The sequence below is a fragment of the Mustelus asterias genome, chromosome 27 (genome assembly GCF_964213995.1).
Source record: "Mustelus asterias chromosome 27, sMusAst1.hap1.1, whole genome shotgun sequence".
Taxonomy (NCBI): Eukaryota; Metazoa; Chordata; class Chondrichthyes; order Carcharhiniformes; family Triakidae; genus Mustelus; species Mustelus asterias.
The window spans coordinates 20,537,960-20,551,029 of NC_135827.1; the positions used below are offsets into that span (position 1 = coordinate 20,537,960).

The 13,070-nt window shown below is 42.8% G+C and overlaps 1 protein-coding gene across 1 annotated transcript in view; it reads right to left on the bottom strand.

The window, feature by feature from the left end:
- Positions 1 to 2,314: 2,314 nt before the first annotated feature.
- Positions 2,315 to 13,070, bottom strand: part of LOC144479862 (beta-galactosidase-1-like protein 2) — a 75,274-nt gene continuing 64,518 nt past the window's right edge. Inside the window, exons 16-19 of the mRNA XM_078198873.1 lie at positions 11,703 to 11,790; positions 9,572 to 9,683; positions 5,832 to 5,948; positions 2,315 to 4,105 (exon numbers count right to left, since the gene is read on the bottom strand). Of these exons, the coding sequence (XP_078054999.1) occupies positions 4,022 to 4,105; positions 5,832 to 5,948; positions 9,572 to 9,683; positions 11,703 to 11,790 (401 nt within the window). The 3' untranslated portion in view covers positions 2,315 to 4,021. The remainder of the gene's footprint in view (positions 4,106 to 5,831; positions 5,949 to 9,571; positions 9,684 to 11,702; positions 11,791 to 13,070) is intronic.

The following is a 13,070-nucleotide window of genomic DNA, read 5'->3' on the forward strand; positions in this document are numbered from 1 at the left end:
AACGTATTGTTGATTGCACACAATCCCTCAATGTCATTTTAGTAAGAGAGAATCCTAAATAAAAAAAAAGAGAAAGTACGGTTGTCTGCTGTGTTTCTGAAAGGGGCCGATATTGTCTGTCGATTTGTACTTTACAGAAAACAAACATCTCTCTCAAACACAAGCAGCAGACTTTCACAGTATCCGACTCACATGATATGGAATGGTTTCATTACACATGTTGGTTCATCCATTGTTACAGCTCTTACCTTTCGCCCAACAGTTATTGGCTTGATCTCTGCACCAGGAGGCTACACGGGGTGAAATCCTCTGGATGAGATATTAAACCCAGGCTCAGAGCCGTAGAGCAACGTAATATGGAAACTGGCCCTTCGACCCAACTGATCCATGCTGCCCTCCCAGTTAGTCCCAATTGCCCGTATTTGGCGCATATCCCTCCAATCCTTTCCCATCCATGCACTTGCGCAAATGCTTTTTAAATGTTGCTATTGTACCTGCTTCAACCACTTTCTCTGGCAGCTCATTTCATATACACACCACCCTCTGCGTGAAGAAGTTGCCCCTCAGGTCCCTTTTAAATCTTTACCCTTTCACCTTAAACCTATGCCCCCTAGTTTTCAATTCCCCTTCCCTGGGTAAAATTCATCCTATTGATGCCCCTCATGATTTTCTCCACCTCAATAAAGTCACCCCTCTTTCTCTTACATTCCAAGGAATAAAGTCCTAGCCTGGCCAACCTCTCCCTATAACTCAGGCCCACTAGTGTTAGCAACATCCTTGTAAATCTTCTTTGCACTCTTATCAGATGCTGTAAGTGGCATTCAAGAGCTGGTGGATCTCGAACAAATGGATTGCTGAGTTGGGTGCTGTTTGATCCCAATTGTCCATCGTGGGAGTGACCCCAACTTTAAGGGTAATGACTAACTTTGCACCCACCCAAATTGAATATCATAGAATCCTTACAGTCAAGGAGGTGGCCATTCGGTCCATCGAGGCTGCACTGACCACAATCCCACCAGGCCCTATCCCCATAACCCCACGTATTTACCCTGCTAGTCCCCCTGACATTGAGGGACAATTCAGCATGGCCAGTCCACCTAACCCGCACATCTTTGGACTGTGGGAGGAAAGGAAACCCACGCAGACACAGTGAGAATGTGCAAACTCCACACAGAGAGTGACCCAAGCCGGGAATCGAACCCGGGTCCCTAGCGCTGTGAGGCAGCAGTGCTAACTGCTGTGCCACCATGGTAACTCATTAGACAGCTGATGGATGTGACTTCTCCGGATACTGAAGCAGCCTCTGTCCTCATGCAGCAAGACCTGAACAGTTTGGGCTGATAAGGGGCAAGTAACATTTGCACTGCACAAGTGCCAGGCAATGGTCACATACAATGAGAAAGAATCAAACCATCTCCGCTTGACATTCAATGACATTATCATCGCTGAATCTCCCACTATAAACATTCTGGGGTTACCACTGACCAGAAATTGAACTGGACCAACAAGAACTGTGGCAACAAGAGCAAGTCTGAGACTGGGAATTCTAAGATGAGTAACTCACCTCCTGACTCCCCAAAGCCTGTCCATAAGTGTGATGGAATACTCTTCACTTCCCTGAATGATTCAGCCTCCAACAACACTCAAGAGTTCAATACCATCCAGGACAAAGTGGATAGCTTGATCAGCACCCCATCCGCCATCTTGAACATTCATTCCCTCCACCACCAAAGAACAGTGGCAGCATGGTGTAGCATCTACAAGATGCACTGCGGCACTTAAACAAGGCTCGTTCAACAGCACCTTCCATACCAGGACCTCTAACACCTAGAGAAACACAATCGCGTCCATTCGTACACCAGCCCTGACTTGACACTGTATTGCCGTTCCTTCACTGTCACTGGATCAAAAGCTCGGAACTTCTTTCATAGGAGCACTTTGGGAGCATGCACACCAGATGGAGGGTAGCAGTCTACGATGACAGCTCACCACCACCTTTCCAGGGGCAATTAGGGATGGATAATAAATGCTGACCTTGCCAACAATGCTCAGGTCCTACGAAGGAACAATACAATTCTGGCTTCTCCCACTCCTTCTATTGGCTGGATATTGAAAGTGACAGGAAGCCCAAATGGTAACAATTAACCCCTCAAATTTCCCCATCTTAATTTCACGGAGCTTCGAAAATCCAGATTGTCAAAGTTGTAAGTTTTAGGTTTGTTCATACCAGCTACTTGAGATAAACAAATTAATGGAAAGTATTTGCAACAAAAAAAATATTGGGGAACAAGATAAACACGCAGTAGCAACAAATGAGGAGAGAGCGCTTTATTTTTAACCTCATAATTTTATTCAATTATGCAAAATGTACAACTTTCCCTTTTATGGTATTTTGAGGTCAAAAAGAACTTGCAGATACAAACGTTTTGGGACCTTACAAGCTGTACATATTTGGGTAGCACCTGGGTTTGACAGGGTGGATTTAAAAATCTGAGGATGGAATGCTTTAATCAGAACAAATTGAGACAGCGAACAATCTAGGTTTTAAGGGACGAACAAATAGTTGAACAAAAAGAGGAGGAAGATACAGAATGAAAAGGACACAAAATTAGTTTTGGGATGCTTAGCAAATAATTGTGTGCACATAATCACAATTTCGGGGGTGCTATTTGTGACGTTAATAGGGACATTTCAATAACACCTTTGGGCAGGTGGCCATAGCACACACTGTATCTCCATTCTCCCTGCACTTCGAGCACACCATTCTCCAATGCTCCTCCTCCACTGTTCAACTCAATGAGCTTCCAGTCACATCTATCCAAACAGCAAATCCATAGAACCCCTGCAGTACAGAAGGTTGCCATTCAGCTCATTGAGTCTGTACCGACAACAATCCCACCCAGGCCCTATTCCCGTAACCCGACACATTTACCCTGCTAATCCCCCTGACGCAAGGGTCAATTTTAGCATGGCCAATCAACCTAACCCGCACATTTTTGGACTGTGGGAGGAAACCCAGAGGAAACCCACGGGGACACAGTGCAAACTCCACACAGACAGTGACCCATGCTGGGATTTGAACCCGAATCCCTGGCGCTGTGAGGCAGCAATACTAACCACTGTGCCACCCCGAGTTATAAAGTACTTATTCCAAAAATATCTTCAATTTTGATTTAAATTTCTGTCCGATTATTCTCTTACAAAGTATGCTGGGACTTGTAAATGAAAGTTGCAATTATTGGACCAACAGGAAGTTGAACACATTTATTTACATAAATGTTTCCTCCTGGGCTAATCAGCAAAAAAAATTTAACAACTGCTATAGGTCACAGAGAAAGAAAATTGTGACACTGAGATAAGAGTAATCGTCTCCTAACGTGAGATCTTATGCACAGTCCCAAATCATTTCCTGATTTCATGAGGAGAGGTTTCTGTAAGACACCAGCAGATTGTTACAGTGCCTCTCAGGAAAGGCAAAAGAGGACTTCAATGACCCCAGTTTGATATTTCACACCATTTTTAGAACATAGAAAGGTCAGTGAACGGAGAATTCATTCAAAACGTCAAGATTATTAAAAATATAACCTCTAGTGAGAAAAGTGGATTTTTCTTAAATTATTAAACAAAAACATTAATTAATTCTGCACATTTCAGTCTTGAAAAGGGATAATAACAAGGATGCAATTAACACGCGGATTTGTAATTCTTCTGCCCACTTATTTGGAGAATATTTATTTTAAACATCTTAGCCTCTTCTCCAAAACTGTGGGGAAGGAGATTTCAAACTGTTCAGTATTTCTACACTCCTAATCAGTATAATTTTAAGCACGTTAAAAACTGTAAATAATTCTATAATAGTTCAAACCAATTGAATCATAAGTTTTTCTGGTACTTTTCAGTGGAGGCATAATTCGATTCTTGAATGCAGTGTTGATCAGACATCGATGCAACGGACTGCTCTGCTCCACCAAAAAATTTAAAAGTTCATCAGGAATGGTGGAGAAAAATTCTCTCTTCATCTTCATACATGTTGAGCTTGTCCCAAGTCAGGCTTGTCTACAAACTCAACTGTTTTCCCCGCATTGCTCTCTTCAAAAATTACAATCTAGTTTAAAAGGGAAAAAAAATGTAGTCACAAATCAAGAAGGAAAGGGGAATTAGTGCTGCAGATTTGCTACTCAGTCCCTGTGTGTAAAAATATAGAATCCCTACAGTGCAGGAGGAGACTATTCAGCCCATCGAGCCTGCACCAACAATCCTACTCAAGCCCTATCCCCATCACCCCATGCATATAACTCTACTAATCCCCCTGACACCACAGGGCAATTTAGCATGGCCTATCCACCTAACCTACACATCTTTGGAGTGTGGGAGGAAATCGGAGCATCCGGAGGAAACCCACACAAATAGAATGGTGCATAAATCAAATTGATGTCTCCAATGTGAACTGATACTGAGAGTGCACGCTGCAGAAAGAGAACATGCAAACTCCACACAGTCACCCGAAGCTGGATTTGAACCCATGTCCCTGGCGCTGAGAGGCAGCAGTGCTAACCACTGTGCCACCCTGTTAAAACGTGTTACTTGCTTAAAAGGCTTCAAATTTTGTCCCAAAATTCTGCCGGTCAGGTTTCCTTCTGTCCAGAAAGGCCTCAATGATGCCAGTGACAGGAAGGGGGTCTGTCTGTACCCCAGAGCTCCCCACTGATTTTAATACAAGTAGCAACTTCAGAAGGCTTGGATAGTGGAGCAAGGGCCTAATCATTAGGAAAGAGTATTTGTAGGTGTTCCTACCCTTCTCAACTTTTTCCATTCTGCTTCTGCTCATTGCCAATGTTTGTTTTCTGCAACCCGCACTATCAATTCACATTGAAGACATCAGTTTGATTTATGCACCATTTTCCACATTCTCAGCTCATCCCAAAATTTATTATAGCCAATGGATAATAAATAGTTATTGCTATTTTGTAGGAAGAACTCCAAAAGCTCTTGTTCGAGTAATTGAATGTACTCAAGAGGCGGCTAGATACGGGAGAAAGCAGGATTAGGCTACTGAGTTGGACAATCAGCCATGATCGTGATGAATGGTGGAGCAGGCTCGAAGGGCCGAATGGCCTCCTCCTGTTTCTATCTTCTACGGTTCTATCTACTTGCTCAGGTGGACATGACAGAGCCTTCATCTAAAACGGCAACACCTCAGACAACATCATACCACACGAATGTCAGTCTAAGTTATGAATTAGGTCTTGGATGAGGGCTTTAATCAATGAGCTTCTAACTCAAAAGGCAGCAGTGCTAACACTAAACCACTGCTTATTGTGCTGTGAAGTCTAATCTTTTACATTGTGAGCCAATAATTCTAAGTTAAAGTCCACGTTGAATTTGTTCAAGATTAAAAATTAATTACCCAATGGCACTAATAAAAGCCTCGTCAAAAAATGTCAACTTATTTTTTCATACAAACAAAATACTACATCATAAAGGTGTGAAGCAACGTTAGAAACTGGAACAAGAAAAAGAGAGCTCAAGAACCTATCATTCAAAAACATTTGATTCTAATAGAGTTTTAGATTTTGCTTCTAACCTGCTGATGAAACTTTGCTTTCTTGCTCAGAGAGTAAAGTGCAAGGTGAAGACAAACTGAAATGACCTGCCTACCCGACAACTGAACCATTAAATATTTCTCAGCTGCACGCCATTTCTGCTCTAACTGGTAACATGGAAGTCCAGTAACAGCATTGTCAGACCTGCAGCAAAAGGGTGAATCTGAATCAATTCATCTCAGTTCTGACACACTCAATAATTACCTGCAGGGGAGAACATCTGCTTACCTCGTTATTGCCATGCTGTAGCCACGGGGCTGGTAAGTATAGTGTCTGCTGTGGCCCTATTTCCCAATAGCGACCCAAATTCATTCCATTCACAAAAACTACTCCTTTTGTCCAGCCCTAAAAGATGCAAGAAAACATAACAGCCTCATTGTAAGTGTTTCGCAAGAATGCAAATTGGATGAGCTAGAGGGGGGACAGAAAGCGGAGGAACCGGCTAGAAATACGATTCCTGAGTCTACATTTCACAGATCATAGAATGGTTACAGCATGGAGGTGGCCATTTGGTTCAACATGTCTCGCTCCAACTTCCCGCACCCTCACTTGTCCTGCTCCCTTGCTCCTACTTCTATTTCTTGTGTTCTTGTGAGTGGAGGTTGGCATGGATCAGCCATGATCGTATTGACTGGCGGGGCAGGCCTGAAGGGCCTGGTGGCATACTCCTGCTTCTATTTCTTGTGCTGTGTTCTTGCATTTTCCCCATGGCTCTGAACAATTAATAATAGAGAAAACTTACAATTTCCTCTGAAAACCTCATCTGAGTCTGCCTCCACCACACTCTCAGACATCAAATTTTAGATCCTGACCACTTGCTATGGAAATCCTCATCTCTGATCCTTGCCCCTGCTTCATCAGTGACCTCTCATTCTCAACCCATCTGCCCATGGGAACAGTTTCGCTCCATCTCTGCCTCCCATGATTTTGAGCACATCCACCAAATCTCCTCTCAACTTTCTCTTCTCAAAAGGAGAACAGTCCAGGCTTAGCAATCCAAATTTTGTAACTGATGTCCCTCATTCTCGTGAATCTTGTCCTCTAATGCTAAAGTTTAAAGTTTTCAAAAAAGTTTTGTAGTTTATTTATTAGTGTCACATGTAGGCTTACATTAACAGTGCAGTGAAGCTACTGTGAAAATCCCCTAGTTGCCACACTCTGGCGCCTGTTCGGGTACACCGAGGGAGAATTTAGCATGGCCAATGCACCTAACCCGCACATCTTTCAGACTGTGGGAGGAAACCGGAGCAGCTGGAGGAAACCCACGCAGACACTGGGAGAACGTGCAAACTCTGCACGGACAGTGACCTAAGCCGCTTTCACATCCTTCCTAAAAGGTGCGCTGCCAGGAACCAGATACAGTACTGCTGTTGAGGATGAATCAGTGTTTTATATACATTTATCAACATTTCCTGACTTTTCTACTCAGAGCCTCAATTTATGCATCACAGGATCCTGTAGACATCAACTACTTTCTCAACCTGCCCTGCCACCTTCAGTGATGTGCGTGGATGGACTCCCCTAATGTTACTCTGCTATTGCATCTCCTGTAGAATTGGTCATTTGGTTTATAAATGCCTTTCCTCATGTTTCCTACCAAAAATGTATTGCACCCCACTCCTCAGCATTACATTGAATCTGCCCCACCTTTGTCTATTCCACCTGCCTGTGCTTCCCCTCACTATTGTCCATCATGTCTCAGTTCATGGCACAGGCTGCGTGGAGAGTGAATCGAGCCTGGATCAATAGAATGCACCCGAAACCGGTTTTAAAGGATCACAGGAGTCAAGAGTAAAAAGTGAAAGTAAACAGCAGATTTGACAACGTGTTGACAAAGAGAAGGGAAGAAATATTCTGTCAGCACAAGAGCAGCAATGACAAAATAATTCGGGGATATCTCCAGTCAGAATCTCATTGCTAACTATTGCTGAATTCCCCCATCATCAACATCCTGGGGTTATCGTTGACCAGAAACTCAACTAGATTAGTCACATAAACACTGAGGCTACAAGAGCAGGTCAGAGGCCAGGAATTCTGCAGTGATTAATTCACCTCCTGATTCCCCAAAATCTGCCCACCATTTACAAGGCAAAAGTCAAGAATGTGATGGAATACTCTCCACTTGCCTGGATGGGTGCAGCTCCAACCACACTCAAGAAGCTTGACACCATCCAGGACAAAGCAGCCCTGTTTGACTGTCACTCCATCCACTACCTCCAATATCCACTCCCTCCACCACCGACACACAGTGGCAGCAATGTGTTCCTATTTATGAGGTGCATTGCAGCAACTCATCAAGGCTCCTTCAAAACATCCCTCCAAAACCCACAACCAACTAGAAGGATATGGGCAGCAGATGCCTGGGAACACCGCGACCTGCAAACTCCGTCCAAGTCACAACCATCCCGACTTTAAATGACGTCACTGTTTATTCACTGTCACAATTGTCTTTGGTTAAAATGTCTCACAACACCAGGTTAAAGTCCAACAGGTTTATTTGGAATCACGAGCTTTCGGACTGTTGCTCCTTTATTACATGAGTCACCTGATAAAGGAGCAGTGCTCAGAAAGCTCGTTGAATCAGATTCCCATCCACAGCTACAAATATCACAACCCGAAGCAGGAAGCTGTACTAGGGTCATAGAGGTTTACAGCATGGAAACAGGCCCTTCAGCCCAATTTGTCCATGCTGCCCTTATTTGTTTTAAAACCCCTAAGCTAATCCCAATTGCCCGCATTTGGCCCATATCCCTCTATACCCATCGTACCCATGTAACTATCTAAATGCTTTTTAAAAGATAAAACTACCTGCCTCTACTACTACCTCTGGCAGCTTGTTCCACTCACCACCCTCTGTGAAAAAATTGCCCCTCTGCACACTTTTGTATCTCTCCCCTCACCTTAAACCTATGCCCTCTAGTTTTAGACTCCCCTACCTTTGGGAAAAGATATTAACTATCTACCTTGTCTATGCCCCTCATTATTTTATAGACCTCTATAAGGTCACCCCTCAGCCTCCTACGCTCCAGAGAAAAAGGTCCCAGTCTATTCAGTCTCTCCTTATAACTCAACCCATCAAGTCCCAGTAGCATCCTAGTAAATCTTTTCTGCACTCTTTCTAGTTTAATAATATCCTTTCTATAATAGGGTGACCAGAATTGCACACAGTATTCCAAGTGTGGCCTTACCAATGTCTTGTACAACTTCAACAAGACGTCCCAACTCCTGAATTCAATGTTCTGACCGATGAAACCAAACATGCCGAATGCCTTCTTCACCACTCTGTCCACCTGTGACTCCACTTTCAAGGAGCTATGAACATGTACCCCTAGATCTCTTTGTTCTGTAACTCTCCCCAACGCCCTACCATTAACTGAGTAAGTCCTGCCCTGGTTCAATCTACCAAAATGCATTACCTCGCATTTGTCTAAATTAAACGCCATCTGTCATTCGTCAGCCCACTGGCCCAATTGATCAAGATCCCGCTGCAATTGGAGATAACCTTCCTCACTGTCCATCATGCCACCAATCTTGGTGTCATCTGCAAACTTACTAACCATGCCCCCTATATTCTCATCCAAATCATTAATATAAATGACAAGTAACAGTGGGCCCAGCACTGATCCTTGAGGCACACCGCTGGTCACAGGCCTCCAGTTTGAAAAACAATTCTCTACAACCACCCTCTGGCTTCTGTCAAGAAGCCAATTTTGTATCCATTTAGATACCTCACCCTGGATCCTGTGAGATTTAACTTTATGCAACAACCTACCATGTGGTACCCTGACAAAGGCCTTGCTAAAATCCATGTAGACAACATCAAATGCACTGCCCTCATCTACCTTCTTGGTTACCCCTTCAAAAAAACTCAATCAAATTTGAGACACATGATTTTCTACTCAAAGCCATGCTGACTGTCCCTAATCAGTCCTTGCATCTCTAAATAATAAATAAATAATTTCCCTCACCTTAAGTTTTACAAAGGTATCAAAAGGCAATGAATCCACGTGTAGTATGCCATAGAAAAAGGCAGGAAATGTAGGATTTTCCGGAATTGGATTCAACTGGATAGCCGAGAAACTTCAACCCAGGAGAGATAAGCAAACAAAGGTGTTATTCTCAAAGAACAGCACTCAATCATCATTTAACAAATATCACCATCCTTATTCCTTCAGCGTGGGCGTCATTATGTAGAACAGGTTATATGCAAAGTATTTGGACAAAAATAGGTGCACACACACGCCACAACCATTGTTTTGTTTGTAAGGCTACTGCAATTAGCCTCAACTATCTATCCCTTGGTTAGATGGAAAACTGTACTCCTGATAGCTATTCAGTGGCACGTGTGCACACGCATGTGGCATCCATGTGTGCAATGTATGCCAGTGTGTGCAACGTGCACACATGAACGCCACACGGTTAGAAAAAAAGGGAGCTAACAAGCTAAGGATTACTGATATGGGAAGTACAAAATATTCAGTCTGGGCAGAGAGAGAGACCATAAAATATAGGAGCAGAATTAGGCAATTCGGCCCATCGAGTCTGCTCTGCCATTCAATCATGGCTGATATGTTTCTCAACCCCATTCTCCCACCTTTTCTCTGTAACTTTTGATCCCCATACCAGTCTAGAACCTATCTATCTCCGTCTTAAATACACTCAATGATCTGGCCTCCACAGCCTTCTGTGGCAATGAATTCCATAGATTCACCACCCTCTGGTTGAAGAAATTTCTCCTCATCTCAGTTCTAAAGGGCTGTCCCTTTACTCCAAGTCTGTGCCCTCAGATCCTAGTCTCTCCTACTAGTGGGAACATCTTCCCCACATCCACTCTATCCAAGCCTTCTTGTATTCTGCAAGTTTCAATGAGATCCTCTCTCATCCTTCTAAACTCCATCGAGTATAGGCCCAGAATCCTTAAACGCTCCTTATACGCCAAGCTTTTAATTCCTGGGATCATTGTCATAAACCTCCTAAGGGAGCGCTGCCTGGCATTTACTTGGACTGGTGGATTTAATGTTTGCAGCAGGCAATGAAGGTAGAAAACTTAATTGCTTGCATTGTTGAGTATAAAATCTATTCAAGATCATGGAGTAACCTGTAAACAGTGATCTAATCTCAACGTATGATGAATAGTTGTAAAAATTGTATAATGCTGTTCATCTTGTCTTTGTTATCATCTGAACTACGATGGTATTCACTCTCAGGTTTTACTTATTAAGACTAACCTACGAAATGAGTTCTGGAAGTTTTAACAGTTTGAGGTAAAACAACAGCCATGACTAAATGTACATGATGTGTTTGCCCTTGTGTAGATACTTTCAGTTATCAGATGTATAAACGCTGGATTAACTTATTGGGATAATGTAACAGCAACAATATTTAACTGAATGAATGGTGTGAATTAACAGTCTAAATATCCTGTTAAAAATCCTCTTGAAGCTCATGGCTGCCTTTGTTCGTCTTGATACTGATAGTTCACATTGGGACGCAGAAACCCCCGACAAACCAGCCAAATTTTAAGTGGGGTCCTAACTATTTATTAGTTTCACAAGTAGGCTTAAATTAACATTGCAATGAAGTTACTGTGAAAATCCCCTAGTTGCCACATTCCGGCACGTGTTCGGGTACACGGAGGGAGAATTTAGCATGGCCAATACAACTAACCAGCACATCTTTCGGACTATTGGGAGGAAACCGGAGCACCCAGAGGAAACTCATGCAGACGCAGGAAGAACGTACAGACTCCACAGGTAGTGACGCAAGCTGGGAATCGAACCCTGGTCCCTGTAACTGTGAGGCAGCAGTGCTAACCACTGTGCCATTTGCAAATGTTTGAATTTTTTTTAATTTCAGATCATTTATTCTCTCAAAGGAACCAATTACATGAATTACAATGAGGACAAGATAGATTGCAGTCGAAAGGTACACAAGGAGGGGGGTTGAAAAAAGTTGTGACAACTAGAATTAGACACACCGGAGATCTGGATGTGGTCAAGTAAAACAAATAGCCTTTACAAGAATTGCTACAAGTATACAAATCAGAAATTGTACAACATTACAAGTCAGCTGAAGACACGTCGCGTTCCTATTGCTTACCTCTCAATAAAACTTGTTTTCATCTCTAAGGGGTAGATGGTAAAACCTTTCAAAGGTTCTTTATTCAACAAGATATCTCCAATGACACCTGAAGAATCAAAACAAACATCGAGTTTCTTTTTAAAAAGTAGCCTGATTCTATGCGAAGGCGCTTCATTGTATTTTGAATGGAGGTATGTAGCAATCTAATCAATGGGAGAACAGAGTGAAACATGTGGACAGCTGTCCCTCAAAAGGAATTCTGGACATAGTGATTGCCCTGTTCTTTTCTTCACTTTGGTCAAAACACCTCTGAATAATCACTTAGTGACTCCGAAAGAACAGAATATCTTCAAGTGACCACGGTTTAAACAATGGCTTCTGTTGCAAACCAAACAAGTTGCACAAATAAAGCTCTGACTGCACTTCTGAAAGGGCCCCATGATGTTTCTCTTTGTTCAAACAAAAAAGGGTATCAAGGGTGGAGGTACGAAGACAGGTCACAAGAAGCTTGGTCAAAGAGGTGGGCTTTAAAAAGGATCTTCAAGAAGGTGGGAAGTTGGAGAGGTTTTGGAAGTCCATTTCAGAGCATGGATCCAGGGTGACTGAATGGAGGGGCTAGAGGGGCAAAACACAAGAGGCTAGAGTTGGGGGTGGGTGAAGCTCTCAGTGAAGTGTAGAGATGGACCATATTAAAAGGGATAGGGAGAGTTTTAAATTGCAGACATTAGGGGGCCCGTAGTCAATAAAGGAGATTTTGAGGCAGCATGATTTGGTACACGTTAGATTCCAGGCAGTGGACTGTGGGTGAGCTGAGATTAATAGAGGGTGAAGGATGGCAAGAAGAATATTTGAATAGTCGAGCTTGGACATGAGAGGTACATCCTACGGGTGGGTTATGGCTAATAAATATCTCTCTGCCTGCAGATTCAGGTAAAGTGTTGCATTGGTTTGAATACTTTAGTTGAAGGCTGAAAAAAAGCAATTTATCGATTAAAACAAAAGCAAAATACTGCGGTTGTTGGGATCTGAAACAAAAACAGAAAATACTGGAAAAACTCAGCAGGTCTGGCAGCATCTGAGGAGTGAAAACTAGCGTTAACATATCAAGTCTGTATGACTTCTTTATTAAACGGTACACCCTAGCATTTTAAATATCCAGGAGTAGTATTCATACCTGATGAGTACGTACCCTGGAGAAACTGAGGTTCCTTAAATGGTCAAGAGTTCTGTCCTCAGTTCCCCATGCAGCTATCAGAACAACGTGGTTAGCACATTGATACCTTTCCAATGACTGAAATGTAACTAAGCTTATCGATCTTCTATGGATTTTTATTTCTGGTTAATTTAGTCCAGTTCTCCTTGCTGGGTGTATTTTGTATATTAGAA